At 42.3% G+C, this 17,935-nt stretch overlaps 2 protein-coding genes across 2 annotated transcripts; both read left to right on the top strand.

Moving 5' to 3' along the window:
* The first annotated feature begins 5,290 nt into the window (after positions 1 to 5,290).
* On the top strand, positions 5,291 to 6,193 carry LOC121915297 (keratin-associated protein 10-4-like). Its single transcript, XM_042439396.1, has 2 exons — positions 5,291 to 5,909; positions 6,054 to 6,193. Exons 1-2 carry the CDS (start codon positions 5,291 to 5,293, stop codon positions 6,191 to 6,193), a joined length of 759 nt encoding a protein of 252 aa, XP_042295330.1.
* A 6,896-nt stretch (positions 6,194 to 13,089) lies between these two features.
* Positions 13,090 to 17,562, top strand: LOC121916198 (keratin-associated protein 5-1-like). The gene is made up of 2 exons (XM_042441023.1): positions 13,090 to 13,116; positions 16,395 to 17,562. Exon 2 carries the CDS (start codon positions 16,406 to 16,408, stop codon positions 17,144 to 17,146), a length of 741 nt encoding a protein of 246 aa, XP_042296957.1. The 5' UTR covers positions 13,090 to 13,116; positions 16,395 to 16,405; the 3' UTR covers positions 17,147 to 17,562.
* Positions 17,563 to 17,935: the final 373 nt, after the last annotated feature.

Below are 17,935 nucleotides of genomic sequence, written 5' to 3'. Positions count from 1 at the left end.
GAGGAAGAACCAAGAAGCCAAATTCTCCATGCAGAAGAGATTGCCAAAGGCAAACAATTAAGAACCTGGTTTTCTGTCCTGACCCAACAGGCTGGTTGGCCATTGCTGCCATCATCTCCAAATCTCTTCATTTCACTACGTATGAAATGCAATGAGTGGCAATTGTAAGAAACTGGAATCTCAAGCCAAGATTGGTAGGTCTTTGTAATAGCATGGCTTCTTGTATTTGGTTAAAGCAAAGGCGGGCAACTGGTCCATCTATCCCAGTATTAGAATCCGTTGCGGTGTACCTTTTTGAGTTCATGACACAATACCTTTTTCTCTGTTAATACCAAAACTCATGCCCTGTTTCTTGTGTTACTGTGCTTACTGTTAATGAAGCTGCTTCCTTGTAATGCCTTGCAGTAAACCAATAAAGAATTATTTTAAAGGAAAGGAAGTGGGAAGAAGGAGAAGTAAAAGGAGAAGGGGAAAACGATGACTATTCTCATTCTGAATTATAGGGCCTGCAAACCCACATGTCCAGAGTAAAAGAGTGCCCTGTATTGTTAGTCCCAGCTAGAGCAAATCCATTGAATCAATGGGTCTAAATGTAAATGTTGATTTACAATTCATCAGTTGAGTAGTTCTGCTCTAGTTGTTGCTACCCATGGGATTCAAGGTATAGGAACGGACGTAGGCCCTGGGGCAGGTCTCCCTGGAAAACTTCTTTCACCTTAAATGCCCTGCACTTAATTTTCCAGAATTTAACGATCATAATAAAAACAGACCTGTTTTCTCACTCCTTTGAGTTGTTTACCTCCATTGGTCCTCTGTTCTTCTAGCTGGCTTTGCAAAGCACCTTCACCTACAGGGCAAAATCTATCATGGGGTTGTCACCTCAGAACAACCTAGAAGAATCCAATATAGATGGCCATGAAGTTAGGTTTGTTCCTCAGCATTGTTGGAAAGGTTGTCGCATTTCCGGAACTATCCAAACTGTATAAAAGGTTTCCTAGCTCAGGAAAAAAAAGCATGCTCAGAGCATTTGCTCATTGGGACTTCCAGATTTCAAGCAGGAACCACATAAATCCATTTGGAACTAGAAGGAGAATAATTCACATTCTCTCATGATACTTGAGCTTGGATTCGAAAAGATAAAACATGTAAAAAACAGATGTAAACAATACAAAGATAATCAAGAAAATTAAGTGTATTCAGAAACAAATATCAATCTTGACGATGGAAGAGTTGGGGGGAAAAACCCTAAATTTTACAAAACAGAAATTCTTTGAATCCGCTAACAAACCCAGGAGATTATTATCTTATCGATTAAAGAACAAAAAAGAGAAACGAATAATTACAAGTATAATTAGCTTACTTGCTAATTAGCTTACTTGCTGTTCACCGCTATGATCTTTGGAATAGCGGTATATAAATAAAACAAATTAAATTAATTAATAAGGGAGACAAGAAAAGTAATAATGGATAGAAATCATATATATATATATATTATTTTACGGAAATATTTAGAGACAAGAGACCAGAAAATTAAAATTATGGAATATCTTGATAAGCAAAAACATCTTGATGGATGTTCAGAAAAAAAACCACAATTGAATAAACCAATTACAGTAGATGAATTATCGGAGACAATAAAGAGAAGTAAGAGAGGTAAGTTGCCCGGCCCTGATGGTTTCATTAATGAATACTATAAGATACCGTTAGTAGAAGTTATGAACAAAATTAGTAAAGGGCAAATCCCCCAAACATGGACCCAAGATAACATAATTTTAATTCCAAAAGAAAACAAAGATCGAACAGACCCCAGCAATTAGAACTTGGATTTATATATAGATTTAAAACCAAGCTTGAGACACCATGAAGGTAAACTGCTTTAATTCTGCAGTGTGGATACACCTCATGCTTTGTATTCTGGCCCAGACATGGAAGATTCATTGGGAAACCTGGACAAGTCACATTCTCTCAGCTTCAGAGGAAGGCCATGGCAAGCTTCGTCTGGAAAAATCTAGCCAAGAAAAGTTGGAGTGGCTTGAAGTTGAAGGTGACTTGAACGCATGGAGCAGCAACAAACAAAACTCTAATTCAGCATGAACAGAGTTGGACACCAAGAGCAATGGTTCCCAAACTTTGCTCCTCCAGATGTTTTGCTCTTCAACTCCTGGAAGCCCCAGCCAGTAGTCAGGGATTCTGGGTGCTGGAGTCCAAAACATCTGGAAGACCAAACATTTAAGAACCACCGACTCGTGGGCTAAAAGCCAGATTTGGAAATCCTAAATCTGAATAGATGGACCTGATCCTTTTGAGGTTCTCCTACCTTCAGATGTTAGTCCTTTGAAATTTGAAAAAATTTGCAAATTCTAATGCATTTCCCCCCAAAACCTGAACAAAAATTTCATCTTTCCCTTATAAAGGCAGGTTAGGAAACATGTCCACTTGCTAAGCAACTTAAACAAATGTCATATTCATAATATTAAAATGTTGCTGGCAGCGATTTCTGCCATACCAAGGAGGATCCCAAGAAAGCGCTCTGTAATTGAGACACATGGAGATGAGTCACTTTGCCACGTTGGGCGGTAAACCGCATTCCTGGAAACCAGGCCTCTGAGCTCTTGCCTTTGCTTCTGCGATCTTAGCAAATCATTTTTTCCTCTTCTTTTTCAATGCCTTTTAGACATCGCACACTTGGCAGCCCAAATGGAAACATCTGGTTCTTCCAGTTCTTGCAGATTGTATCCTAGTCTGGTAACAATGGCTGTACACAGATTTAATCCAGCATGAAAACAAAGGCACTATAATATTACATTTGGGTGCCGCCTGGTGGCTAAAGACTAAGTTTACATCCACAGGGTCGGAGAAAGAGACAGTATGATACAGTGGTCAGTAATATCAGCCCAGGATAGATGGGTCCGAAGCAGCATGCTGCCGCCAATACTAGAGTTCCCAGAACACACAACAACCGTATGCTCTAGAACCCTTGTCCATACAGGCGGTGGCATCATGGCAGCGTCCCATCCACACAAGTGCCATCATGATGACATAAGGGATGTACAATGTACAGACGTCACTGCGCATCACTTACATCACCAGTGAACCAATGCCGCACCTGTGACATAAGCTGGGCGCCATAAAAAGAACATGCTTTTCATGCGGTTTGCCCACTGTGGCCTCCCTCCAAAATTAAAATGGGCCATCACCATTTTGAGGTGGTTTGTTTTGCCTCATATTCAGACTAGGAGGGCCAGGACAGTCACAAACCCCAGTTAGTCCTGGTGCTGGACTTTCTGAGATTGTACCTGATGGATGCAGTCTCTGACTTGGTTCTTACTTGGGAAATATATACTTGTGTGTGTTTACAGAGGAAAGTCCAAAAGCAAGATTGCAGCTGAATAGTGATGTTGCTGTGTGCCATGGAGCCATTTCTGACTTATCTTGACCTATGGCAAACCTGTCATGGGGTTTTCATAGTAGCTTTCGTCAACGCTGAAACCACTACACCACGCTTGCTCTCAGTGTAGGAGATAGCCAATGGTAGTCTAAAAAAGGCATATGACACCCTCATTTTAAAAATTATAAAGTATATTAGTATCCCAAAGATAGGATTCTTGGCAACGCATTCTCATCAGCTCACATATCTCCGGCTGCTCCCCCATGATGCCCTAGTTTGCTGGCTATGCCATCACTGTCAGGCGACTTAAACATTAGGATGAGAATGAGAAGTTCTCACTCTAATCCTAATTGCAAAGTGCCAGCCTTCTCACTTTGCACCTGCAAGCCAGTCATCATCTCTCTTCTTTCCCATTGGCAAATTCATAAAGGAGGTGAGTGGATTGTGGCCATCTGGCCTCCGGCTGAATAATCTCTTGGGATATGCAAAAGAGGAAATTGGCAAAGCATGAAAGCGGCACCGAAGTGACAAATTAAGGTGTCACGCAAGCACAAGGTTTAGACATGGTACTGGAACATCAAGGCATGAGCCAACCAATAAGCAAGAGGTTCCCGGGAAACCTATATTAAGAGCTCTAGGCCTATCAGTTCTTATTCTCTTATACTAAAGAAGTCCTCTACTGATATACTCCAGACCGGTAAGTCAGAATCAATCTGTTATGGCTGTGGGTGATAATTCCTTTTGTTTTTCTGATCAAAGCAGAGCTTGGCAAAATTCCTGATCTGAACAATAACTCCCAGATCTCTTTAGCCAATGTGGATTTTGGAAGTTGTCATCCAAAAATAGCAACTTCCCCATGCTCTGTTGCTAAGAAATTGAGTGTCTCCTTCAAAATGGAAAGTGCCGGCTATGGGTTAGGGTTAGGGGTAGGATTAGGGTTAGGGTTAATCCAGTTTTCCTAACGAATCCATTCTGATATGCAGCCTCCCCAAATGCTTGGATTTTTGTGCACTATTTATGGTTGGGGAACTGAAGGGCAAGATTTGCAGAAGCAAAAAATCAAATGGAAATTACACTATGGTTTCCTTGTTGTCTGGGGAAATGCTATTATATGCAAAGTCAAAGGCTTTCATGGCTGGCATCCATAGTTTTTTTGTGTGTGCTTTTGGGTTATGTGGGCATGTTCTAGAGGAGTTTATTCCTGATGTTTCACCAGCATCTGTGGCTGGCATCCTCTCTGAAGATGCCAGCCACAGATGCTGGCGAAACGTCAGGAAGAAACTTTTCTGGAACATGGCCACATAGCCCGAAAAACCCACAAAAAACTATGAAATGCTATTAGTTCAGTTCATGAAGCAAACAAACTAGAACCCAATGCGACCCTAACAAACCTTTATTTTGTCTATTGGTTTTGGTTTTGCCTCCAAGAACATAATTAACAAAATATTTACAGTTGACCCTCCACGTTTGTGGCTTTGACTTTTGGGGATTTGAATAATATGTTCTCTCTAGGAATCTATAGGTCCTCCAGAGCAACTCTTCCAGAAGTTGACCATAGAGTTGTGTTGGAAAACCTAGACGTTCCTAGAGAAAACATTTGTCTAGGCATCTGTAGGTCCTCCAACATTATTCTATGATCAATGTCTTGCAGATGTTTACTATAGAGTTGCACTTGAGGACCTGGAGATTCCTAGAGAGGTGTTCTCTCAGGTGAAAATAATAGTACCTATTTTATTAGTTGTTTTTCCACATTCACAGGGATCCTTCACCCCTAACCCAGGGACCACTATATATCCTTAGAAACAATACCCTATTCTGTTTCAAAGTGTATGTGTGAATCCTTTCCTTCCTAATGTTCTTCCTGTGCATCATTTTCTCAGGTCTAGTCCACATTCTAAGGAGATGTACGCTTCTGAATTTGATTGCTGTGAGGACTCATGCAACGATTATGGAAGATCTGTACTGTCTGAACCATGTGGGGGCTATTCTGGAGGGCGGTCGGTCTGCTTTGAACCATCGTGTGGTGCATCCGGGTCCTCCTGCCACTCCGTGAGGCCAACAGCAGGAGTCGGATGCTGTGGCACACCTCCTCAGCAGTACTGTCCACCGAGGCAAAAATACTGCTCTCCAGTCCAACAGTATTGTCCTCCAGTGCAGAAGTGCTGCGCACCCCAGCAGAAGTATTGTCCTCCAGTGCAGAAGTGCTGTGCACCCCAGCAGAAGTATTGTCCCCCGGTGCAGAAGTGCTGCGCACCTCAGCAGAAGTATTGTCCTCCGGTGCAGAAGTGCTGCGCACCTCAGCAGAAGTATTGTCCTCCGGTGCAGAAGTGCTGCGCACCTCAGCAGAAGTATTGTCCTCCGGTGCAGAAGTGCTGCGCACCCCAGCAGAAGTATTGTCCTCCGGTGCAGAAGTGCTGCGCACCTCAGCAGAAGTATTGTCCTCCAGTACAGAAATACTGCGCACCCCAGCAAAACTACTGTCCCCCAGTGCAGAAATGCTGCACGCCCCAGCAGAAGTATTGTCCCCCAGTACAGAAATGCTGCGCACCCCAGCAAAAGTACTGTCCTCCCATTCAACAGTGCGGCCCACCCCAGCAAAAATATTGCCCACCAGTTCAGGGATGCTGCAGTCCATCAGAACCGTGCAGCCCATTCCCTCAGCAAGGCGGTGCGCCTCTTCAGCGGTGTTGCTCACCAACCCAACAAGGCGGCCTGCAAGGCCATCAAGGCTACGCAGCCATCGGAGGAGCTGGGATCTGCCAGAAGACACAAGTGTGCAGCGTGCCGGGATTTCTGAAGAAGTAGCTACTGAGAAAGAAGAATATGACGAGAAGAGCTTAATCTGTCTTGGGAAAAAATTGTTTCCTTGATTTCTTCTTCCTGAACAATATCTCTATATCATAAAATCATAGAATAGAATCATAGAATCATGGAGTTGGAAGAGACCATAAGAGTCATCCAGTCCAACCCCCTGCCATGCAGGAACTCTCAATCAAAGCATCCCCGACAGATGGCCATCCAGCCATGAGACATGAGGACCTGTTTGATGAATTCCTTATGCTCTTGTTTTGAAAAAGCAGTTTATGGCTAGAATTAATTATCATAACCACAAATACACAACCAAGTGCTTTCTGTGGCCCTGATGACGGTAGGCCTGGATACCAGCAAGAGCGCACCCTCCACATCAATGAGATGCATCCATGTGTCGATACAGCATTCAACAACAGCGTTTGGACCAGCTTGAACAAAGGACACATTTTTATTTATTTACTTTGTTCTTCAATGGAGCAACAAATAATTTTTAAGCAATGTTTTTCCTCAATGCATTCAAATTTGAAGACTTTTCGCAGTTCAAGGCTTACTCGACACAAAATCCTCTTGCAGAAACATGAGCTTCTGGTGACGTTTGCTGTGCAGAAAATGCTGTGCTTTACCCTGCACAAAGTGTGCACTTTATTTTTTTGCACAGAGGACAGTATTTTCTGCATAAGAAGCAATGTTTTCTGTTCGGAAAAGCTATTTCTGTACCATCATGTTGTATTCTGCAAGCAAAATGCTATTTCTTATGCAGAAAATATGGTCCAGTGCACAAAAATATCCCATGCACATTTTGTGCAGAATAAGTCCTAAACTGTGAAGATTCCTGACAATCCAGGGATGTTTTCATCAAGGTTTCCTGACACACAAGAAACATGTTGGAGTCCATTTATTTCTAATATTCTCTCCATTCCTAATTTGGACTATCCTCCAAACCTCCCAAAGAACATAGTTGTGTACTCTTAACAATGTTTGTTAATTCAGTCCTTCATTGTAGCCCCATACTAATCTCCAGAATCAACTTGAAATGACCCTTAATGCTTTCTATGCGTCTTAGAAAATTAGTTTTGTCAACAGATCCATATTCAGTATTCAATATCGACCTCAAATATTCAAATCGATCTCCACCCCTGCCTTTAAAATTGACTCTTTCAAGACTACGGATGTTGGGAAAGCATTTAATGCCGCTTATTTCCACTACAATTTCCACAACATTTACTCCAAGTCACACAGAAATATGGAATTAGTAATATTTAAGTTAATGAATGCAAACAGAAGTAGAATATGTAGTGCTTAAGCTATTTCCTAGTCCACCTGAAATGGGGCAATACCTAGCATTCGTTGCGTTGTATGTAATTCACATTGATCTTTATTGGCCACTCCATGTGTGAACCTATTTAATTCATCTTCGGCTTTCTTACCCTCTGAGCAATTATGTATGCAACACAATAAAAATGATTTTAAAAATATACATGCCTCCTTGGTCCTCTTTTTCTCCCCACAAACATAGACCCCCAAAACACACATTGCAGAAATCCAGTTTTTTAATTTAATAGGGCCTTCTGTTTTTAACTGGTTGGGTAGAATGTAATGCTATGGTTACGATTTTTATGATACACAGTACATAGAATCATAGAATAATAGAGTAGGAAGAGACCACAACTGCTATCCAGTCCAACCCATTCTGCCATGCAGGAACTCTTAATCAAAGTATCCCCAACAGATGGCTATCCAACCTCTGTTTAAAGACCTCTAAGGAAGGAGACTCCACTACACTCCAAGGAAGGAGTGAGTTCCACTGTCAGATAGCCCTTACTCTCAGGAGGTTCCTCCTAATGTTGAGCTGGAATCTTGTTTCCAGTAGCTTGCATCCATTGCTCTGAGTCTTAGTCTCTGGAGCAGCAGAAAACAAGCTTGCTCCCTCCTCAATATGACATCCCTTCAAGTATTTAAACAGGACTATCATTTCACCCCTTAACCTTCTCTTCTCCAAATCCGAAATACTCCAAAATCCAAACGTTTTTCACCTGAGCATTTGAGATAGTGACACCTTTGTTTTCTGATGGTTCAATGTACCCAAACTTTGCTTCATGTACAAAATCATTTTTAAAAAATAATGCGTATAACATTATCTCCAGGCTGTATATAAGCTGTATAAAAAACATAACCGAATGTTGTCTTTAGACTTGGGTCCCATCTCCAAGATGTCCCATTATGTACATATATGCAAATACAGGTATTCCAAAATCCAACAAGATAAATCTAAAATCCTAGACACTTCTGGTCCTAAACATTTAGAGAGACTCAACATGGAAATGCATTTTAGTTTTGTAATCGTTTAAACTAACGTTTTGAATATAGTGTTTTAATTGGGTCAATGGTTTAATGATATATATATCATATTGTTTTTGCTATCTTGTTTGAACTTACTTTGTCATCTTGGGAGGAAGGTAGAACATAAATAAAATCAATAAATAAACTCCTCATCCATCTTGTGTAGTGTGTGGATCGATTCATATTGGAAGACCGTGTGAAATGATGAAATGCCAAAGGGGCAAGCAACCAAATGTCATTGGATTCAGTTGATCAAAATGAATCGGAGTTCAGTGGTCCACTTAGGCAACCAACCAGCCAACTGGGATACTCTATTCCAGTTGCTCGACCCCAGTTGCATGCCATGGCCATCTCTGTCCTCATTTCATAGCAACCCAACATGCTCAGCTTTCAATAGGCAGCTCTCAAGAGGGCGACTAAAATGGTGAAGGGTCTGGAAACCATGCCTTATGAGGAATGCCTTAGGGACCTGGGGATGTTTAGCCTGGAGAAGAGAAGGTTAAGATGTGATATGATAGCCCTGCTTAGATATTTGAAGGGGTGTCATGTGTTATACTTGGGCCTGGTATGGGGTACTGAGCCCATGGAGCAAGCTTGTTTTCTGCAGCTCCAGAGAACAGGACACGGAACAACAGATGGAAGCTACAGGAAAAGAGATTCCAGCTCAACATTAGGAGGAACTTCCTGACAGTAAGGGCTGTTCGACAGTGAAGGCGCTCCCTCAGAGTGTAGTGGAGGTCTTTAAACAGAGGCTGGATGGTCATCTGTTGGGTATGCTTTGATTTGGATTTCCTGCATGGCAGAATGGGGTTGGACTGGATGGCCCTTGTGTCTCTTCCAACTCTACGATTCTATAATTCTATGATTCTATCTCTGGTATTTTGCTTCAACGTCTCCACAACTTGAGTTTCAACAACCTCTGCAGATTGCAGCCTCTTATGCATGGATGAGGCCATTTATGCTCCAGAACGTTCTGATCTTCAGACATGGAAGTGAAGGTAAACCTACCAATAAATCCCGTAGTTTACAAAGAAGCCAATGTGCTTCCCTCTGAATAAGTGATGGACTATGTTGCCCAAGTGATGTCAAACTGAAGCACCGGAAATTTCTGTGGCTAATAGCATCCACGCGATAGGTGATCGCATCCCAGCACATGATGCGCATGCTTCATTCATGAGAGAGTAGCCAATCAACTTTTATCTGTACCACAAACTGCTTTGATGCACCTTAATCATCAATTACCCAATCCATCTGTTGCAATGGTGACATCTTGTGCAAGCGGTTAATTGTTATATTGCTAAGGAGCGGCATGTGCTGGGCATAAAAGGCTTGAGATGATTCATGTTGGAGGACAGTGACCTGTCAGCGTGATCCCTGAGCCACTAAACCAAGTCCAACGCAACAGGAATGCATGGAAACCAAGAATGGAGGAAGATTTGATTTCAGATCGTCTTCAATAATAGTACATCCACATTTATGGGTTTCCAAGGGAGAACAAGCTGGGCTCTTGTCCATCTAGTCCTGGGGAAAGAGAAGGATACAAATAATAATAATAATAATAATAATAATAATAATAATAATAATAATAATAATATGGAAGAGTTGCTGATAAAGAGGCTTTAGTGTATCATTACTGAATTTTTGTTTTGCTTTAATAATGTTTAATAATGTAATTGTAATATTGTTATTTTTGGAACCCACCTTGATTTGAATTGGAGAGCGCTGGTAATTATTATTATTCTTATTATTATATTCTTATTATTATTATTATTATTTTATTATTATTATTTTATTATTCCTGGTATGTGATTGCTTTTAGTTCAACTGTGTTTCAAGTTATAATGTTGGGCTTTTTAAACCCTGTTCCCTTTTTTGGTTATTATCTTTTTCCCATTCAACTTCATTTTTATTGTTCTTTTGTTTGTGTTTACCCGCCTCAATCCAATACAGGGAGAGGCGGGATACAAATAAATATTATATTATTATTATTATTATTATTATTATATTTTATTATTATAAAAATTAAACAATAGTTAGCAAATATTTAAACCTGCCCAAGGCATACAATCTAGAAAACAAAAATAACAACATTAAACGTTCTTGGATACGAGAAACAAATGCAATGCTAATGGTTAAATTTAATGTGAGCCTTGCCTTAAGTTTCAGTTTTGGGGGGAATGTGGTATATATTAAACAGTACTGCCTATTCTCCTCTATGGGTCTGCTGAAACTGAGTAACCTATCACCAACACCTAACGAATCCTTGACGCTTTCATCAGCGTGTTTATGCACAATTCTAAATATACACTGGACTGACTATGTGACAAATGTTGCTGTCCTTGAGCAAGCAGGGATCACCAGCATTGGAGGCCATCTATTGAGGACGCAGTTCGCTGGGCAGGAAACGTTTCTAGGATGAAGGACCATCGCCTCCCCAAAAATAGTATTCTACGGTGAACTCGCCACGGGTCAGAGTAAGAGGGGCGCCCCAAAGAGAGATACAAGGACTTCCTGAAACAACATCTCAGGCTTGGCCAAATTGTCACCAACAATGGTCCGCCCTGGCCTCACATCGGGAGGCATGGAGACGCACTAACCACGATGCTGCAGCTTTTTGAAAGTTCACAGCGAAAACGAGTTTGAAGAGAAACGACAACGCAGAAAGAACACAACCTGAAACATCACCCAAGGAGACTTTCCACTGTGCCTTCTGCAACCGGACTTGTTTATCTCAGATCGGCCTTTTTAGTCCATCAAGGCGCTTGTAGAAAGCACGGGATCATGAGTTCTTCCTGAATCTTCGTTTGCGAAGTAAAGCAAGGGAGAAGGAGAGGCAGAGAGAGAGACAAGTAAACAGATAATTTCTTTCATGTTCAGAGTGGAAAGAATGTGAGATTTAGAAATCTGGGATTGAGGGAAAAACTAAAATGGACAGATCTGTCCATCTAGGTCTGGGGAAGGTATAGGCTGCATGCAGTTCTTAGACCTGGTATTTGTGATCTCCTAAGCCCTTCATAGTCCCTCAAATCCCACCAAACCCAGTCACAAAACGTAAAACTGAATGTGATTTGTGGGCCATTTTGGCTCTAAAAACATGCAGAAAGACTTCCCAAAATGTGTGACAATTCATAAACATACAGTGGGCCCTTGGTATTCACTGAGATTGGTTCCAGGATTCACCAAAAGTGCATCTGTCCTGTAGAAATAGTGCACTTTGACACCACTTTAAATGCTGCAACTCCATCCTATGGAATGCTGATATTTGTAGTTTGATGTGACAGCTCTTTGGAAATCATAGAATCATAGAATGATAGAATGGTAGAGTTGGAAGAGACCACAAGGGCCATTCAGTCCAACCTTATTCTGCCATGCAGGAACTCTCAATCATGTGTGCTCCCACGAAAGAAAAAAACATAGTTGAGGAATAAACATCCTGGACTATTGTTAACTCTAAGCAGAGGAGACTCAATGAAAATATGGAACTTGCGTAAATATTGCCTTACAGAGTTACTATTGATTCAACAGGTCTTTTCTTGATGGGACAAAAGATAGGATGGGAATCATCTGGCCTTCCGGATGTTCTTGGATTGCAGCTTGCAGCAAACATGACAAGCATAGCCAGTTTTGAGTAATGCTGGGAGATGCAGATCAAGAGCTTCATCTGGAGGACCACACAATTCCCACACTGTCCTATTGTTAGCCCCAACCACAGTAGACCCACTGGACTTGTTATAACTTGGGAAGTTAGTGTATAAGGAAAGTCCACTGATTCAGTGCATCCAGTTGGGATTAACAATGGGGTTCAGGCCCTGATCTGAAAGCAAAACGATGCCCCTTCATGGCAGCTGTAACAATATACTTGCACCCACCTAGTCTAAATTCTGAAGGTTCCCAACCTGGGTCCTCTCTTCAGAGGTTGTTGGCCTTCAATACCCACCATCTTGAACCATTAGCCCCTGATGTTAGTTGGAATCCAAAACATCTGAAGGAACCAGGTTGAGGAAGCTGACCTGGAGAACATCTGATACATTGATACATTAGTTAGGTATCCAAGAGAAGCCCCAAGCCCCATTAGATGAGACTCAGGACTACTGTCAGTCCACATGAGCTGAGATTAATAATATCTTTGTCACTTGGGTATCACACATTGGTTTGGATAAGAGCCCAGCACCGTTTTGTAGAGCATGGTTGTAGAAAACTGAGATAGTGTACATCCCTGATTCATCATGATTCCTATCCAATCATTTGTCACCAGCGTCCAGCAGTATTCCCACAGAGTCCTTTGATCTTTTGAGGAACAGCATGCTTTGCCCTCGACATCATAGAGTCACTGAGAAGACTAATTAGATGTGTCTCGAGCCATTGAACCATGGTTGCATAATGTGTCTGGAATCAGGAGGCCAAAGGATGCTGCACCATGGATGGAGACATGGGCTTCCTGACCCACCATGCTCAAGCTTCTGTATCATCTTAAGCAAGAGGAGGAGCCACACAAGGCACATAAAAAGAGTCTCTCCTTCCAAGAGTCTTCATTCAACGGCCCAGCCTCCCCTCAGCTGTCTTCTCTCCCCAGCAAGGTAAGTCAGATATTACATGTCTGATATCTTCAGGTTCAACTCTTCCATGTTCAGGATATCTAGTAAATTTTCTGTAGCCTTGACTAGAATTTTTTAAGCTATCTGATACAGGGGACTTTCTTTTTCATTGTACCAGCAACTGGCACCATTGACTATTTTTCTGTCCATCCTGGAAACTCACCAGAGATTGGCATCTAATAGCTCATGGACTGGCACCGGTCCACAGGCCACCACTTTCAGCAGCACTCATTTAGACCATATGGCTCCACCGCCACAACTGTAGCATGTCGAAAGGGTCCATAGGAACAAAGAAGTTGATAAAACAGACATCTGTCAGTTTCTGAAAGGTCATCAAATCAACAACAGAGCAAGTTTGTTTTCTGTGGGGCCAGGTGGGATGCTTTTGTTTCTCCAGATATTTTGGTCTCCAACCTTTACAATCTCTTATCATTGGTCATGCTGAATCTGGCCAATGAAACTTTCAAGCCAAAACATCTGGAGGGACAAAGATTTGCCACCATTCCTCAAGATCAGTGGTTCTCAACTTTTGGTCCTCCAGGTTCTTGAGACTCGAACTCCCAGAATTTCTGGATAATGAACACATTGACTGGGACTTCTGGGAACTGAAGTCCAAAACTTCTGGAGGTTTTGGTTGAAAGACATTGCTCTGGATGCTTGACCAAAGTGTTAAAATTAGATGAACAGAAGATTGCAAGGAAGAAAGTTGATTGTACATTACATAAAGGAGAAGTAGCCTTCTCATCCAAAGAGTGCTGCTCCTTCACAAAAGCACAAGCCCCAGGATTCTGTAGGATGGAGGCATGGCCATTAAAGTGGGGTCAAACTGCGTTATTTCTACAATGTAGATGCATTCTTGATATAGCTGGTCATAGTTTAAGTTTCTTTTTCAGTTATATTTTGAATATATTGATTGAGTCAGGTGGGTTCTGCAGAGCAACTTGAGACACATCCAAATGCAATAATGGTGAGCAGCCTTCCTTCCTTCCTCTTTCTGCCAACATTGCATCCAATGTGTTTTACAACAGGGCTTAGGAGGATAAAGCTAAAAGCCTAGTATTTAGGGAGATAACTCTTCAACATGGGAAGATTTTTGATGTTTTCTTTGGGGCCACGTCCAACGACACAAAATGCTTGTGGACCTTAAGGGCAGTTGAGGGCAGTGACTCATAGTAAAACACCGTGGGAAAGAATTGCTTATGAACTTCAAGGCTGAGTTTATTGGTCATGATGGAACCTAAGATACTGGAGACAAAGCTACAGACTATTACATCCATTCAAAAACCAAAAGCATAGCAACGTTATTACAAATGCCGCTACCATTAAACATCGGTTGAACCGCTGTGACAAAATGGGATGTTCGTTGACGGCCTGATTATTATTATTATTATTATTAACCTTTATTTATAAAGCGCTGTAAGTTTACACAGCGCTGTACATCAATTTTTTAGTCAGACGGTTCCCTGCCCTCAGGCTTACAATCTAAAAGACATGACACAAAAGGAGAAGGGAGTGGTGGTGGGGAATAGGATCAGGTCCAGCAGATCTTTTCCACCTCCGAGGCCTGGACCAAGGCAGATGGACTGGAGGAAGGGCTTGGCTTCTTGATGGATGGTTAGAAGGAGGCTTCCTGGGTCAGAGAGGGGCTTCACCTCTGGGAATGCTTCTCTAAACAATATAGTCTTTAATTCAGTTTTGAAACTGGGCAGAGAAGTGATGAGGTGTGCATGTGGGGGAAGAAGGTTCCAGGAGTAAGGGGCAGCAAGCGAGAAGGGACGAATTCGGGAGGGGGCAGTGGTAGTCCTACATTGATTCCCACTACCTTATAAACCAGATCGCAAATCGGTTTGAAGCGGTTCAAATGGCCCTGGTTCCCACCTGAATCAATTTGCTAAATTGATTCGGAGAAGGGGGGCCACACGCTAGACCCATTTAACCCACATCTTTTTGACACTGATGTTTTCCGTGTCTTTTTGGATAAATCGATTCTGCACAAGAGTGAACCAGATACGGATCGGAATCGATTTAAATTTGCCCTTCAGCCAGCCGGTCCATTTTGAACCGAATCATTCGTGAATGTGAACTTGTGAACATGAATCATTAGTGAATTCGTGGAGACGGTTATTTTACAGGGGGGAAATGCGATCAGGGCAAATGTAGTGGGAACCACACTCGGCTGTCGAATCGATCCATCGATTCGGATCACAACCCACTTTTTTTGTAAGTGGGAATGAGGCTAAAATTCTTTCAGCTTCTCAATGAAGTGTCCATCATTACATGTAATGTGGGCAACAGCTTGTCTGCTGGTATGGATTGACATCTTGGATCGTGGGCATAATTCGTTGCTAATTTTCTCTTGAAGGAGTACTTTTAGCAATGTTCTTTTGGCCAAAGGAAAGTTGGTGAAAACTGCATGGTTTTCAAAGACCCATTCACTGTTCCAGACTTATTCTCTGCAAAATGCAAATGTGGTTGTATTGCATAGAAAACAGAATTTTTCTACAATATTTTCTGCACAGGAAATAATATTGTGTGAATTTTGCAGAAACTAAGTCTTGAATGACAACAAGTCATAAATCTAGGGTTCTTCTCATCAGGGATTCTTAACACTGGGGAAATACATTTTTGACCATTAAAAATATTGTTCCCATATTTAAGTTGAATACTGTATAAAGAACTTAATCAGGAAAAAAGTGTTGGGTGTTATCACCTGAAAAACAGAGGATTGAAGCTTGCAGAGAAAGACAAATGGAACAACCAAGCATCCAAGCTTACCTTGACTATTAGTCCATAGTTTTGAGGCATGAAATGCCTGTAATATTTCACAGATGTTCAAGCATTATGGGTTTTATTAAACTCACTTAGATAGACAGGAGTGCTTGACCTCCCAGGGATAGATAAAGATGTTAGAAAAAAATGTCATTCAAAAAGGTTTCTTCGTATTCTCAGATGTAAATATGAATTGAGTCAATGCGTGAGACTTTCTAAGTATTGCAACTTGAAAAAAAACTAAATGTCCGCACTCAAATAGGAGATTTGGCCCCATATCATGTAGAGTGGCCCCCCTGAGAACAGGGGTAAACAGTTTGAATTGACCCATGTAGACATGCCCCCTTCCAGCCTTGTAAATGTGTGAATTCTTCAGAAGTGAGGTGTACATTTTCTCATAAGAGATGCAAAAATGCTAGGTCTGTTGAGATTGACCAAGTCCCATTTAAATTCTTATTGTGACCGTGTGCTTTTGCTTTCCGCTCTTCTAGAGCCCTCCGCAATGCCAAGACGAAGAATCTACGCTGCTGGGAGAGAGCCCTACTTCAACTTGAACTCGACATGGTATGACCCTGCAGGGTCCTGGCTGGACAACCGTCGTAAACCATTCCGCTATGTAGTAAACACCGCCTGTGCATCCTGCGACAAGAGATGTGACGTGCCAAGAAGGGGAGGCCACAATTACAGATGCTACGGCTACCGCAACTCATCGTGTAGATCAGAATATAACCCTAGACTCGTATGTGGTTTTCGCAACCCCTCGGGAGGACCCCGCGACTACTGGGGGAGACCGATAGGCGATTCCTGTGATGGAAATACCGGTGGAGTCTACACCAACGAAGAGTCAGTCGATGGATCGTGCTGCGGAGGTTCAGGAGGATGTGGTGCTGGAGGTGGAAGCATGGCATGCGCCCAGCCGTCTGCTTCAGTGGGAGGATGTGGAGGAATAGGAGTATGTTCTGAGCCAGGGTGCAGATCTTCAAGAGGGCTGCAAACTTCAGGGGCATCCGTATGCGCAGAGCCATGTGGGAGCACATCAGGAGGATGTGGAGGAGGAAGAAGAGGAGTATGTTCTGAGCCAGGCTGTCGCTCCTCCAGAAGAAGAAGATCAGTGTGCTCTGAAACATGTAGCAGATCTTCCGGAGGATGCCAACCCTATGGGAGAGGAGTATGTGCGGAGCCATGGGGTTCATATTCAGGTGGATGTGGTAGAGGAGGAAGAGGGGTATGCGCTGAGCCCTGAGCAAGACCTTCAAGAGTATGCAGAGGAAGATTAGTCTGTATGATGCACTGATCTGCTCTCGATCATCGCCTCTCTATATGATTCTATGTGCAAAGCCAAAGCTATTACAGCCAGCCTGTGCATTCATCCACCATTGAGGAGGGTTGGCAGGTGCACCACAGCTGTTAAAATTTGACCTTATTTATTTGTGTATTCACTTATTCGATGGACCACTTTACATAAAAATAGACCCCTTAAGTGATTTGCCTTTGAAATCCAGGAAAAAAGTATATGGTGGCTTAAGAAATTATTGTCTCTTATGAGCCATAATTCTAGAAACCCATATTGTTCAGATTCCAGAGGTCTACTATTTATAGCAGGGCGGGCACAGCAACCAGGGGGTCAAATCTCCGAATCTCCTCCTTTGCAGGCCACACATATCCAAAAAGCTCTTCTGAAATACCTCTATGTTCATTGAGTCCTTCTCAAAATGTCAAATGGAAGTTCCATCACTTCCTACCACTGTTTTGAGAAGGATAAAAAGAGGGGTATTTGAGGGGACTGGGAGTACTGGGGGGCACTGGTGGGGGTTGCATGTTTGGGGTGCCCACCTAGAGTTTTAAGTAAGATACGGTCAAAAATCGCGTCACAAATGTAAAAATAAAGATGCAATGGTTGGGAGACTGTCGTGGCATTTCAAGAACCGCAAAATCGGGGTCCAGGGGCCACATGTGGTCCTCATTTTGGCCGCCCCAGATTTAGGGCAATGGAACAACAAAAACTGTACATGGAGTTGAGCTGGCTCTCAAA

This window comes from Sceloporus undulatus, chromosome 9 (assembly GCF_019175285.1).
Source record: "Sceloporus undulatus isolate JIND9_A2432 ecotype Alabama chromosome 9, SceUnd_v1.1, whole genome shotgun sequence".
Lineage (NCBI taxonomy): Eukaryota > Metazoa > Chordata > Lepidosauria > Squamata > Phrynosomatidae > Sceloporus > Sceloporus undulatus.
This window is presented reverse-complemented; position numbering and strand designations above follow the sequence as displayed.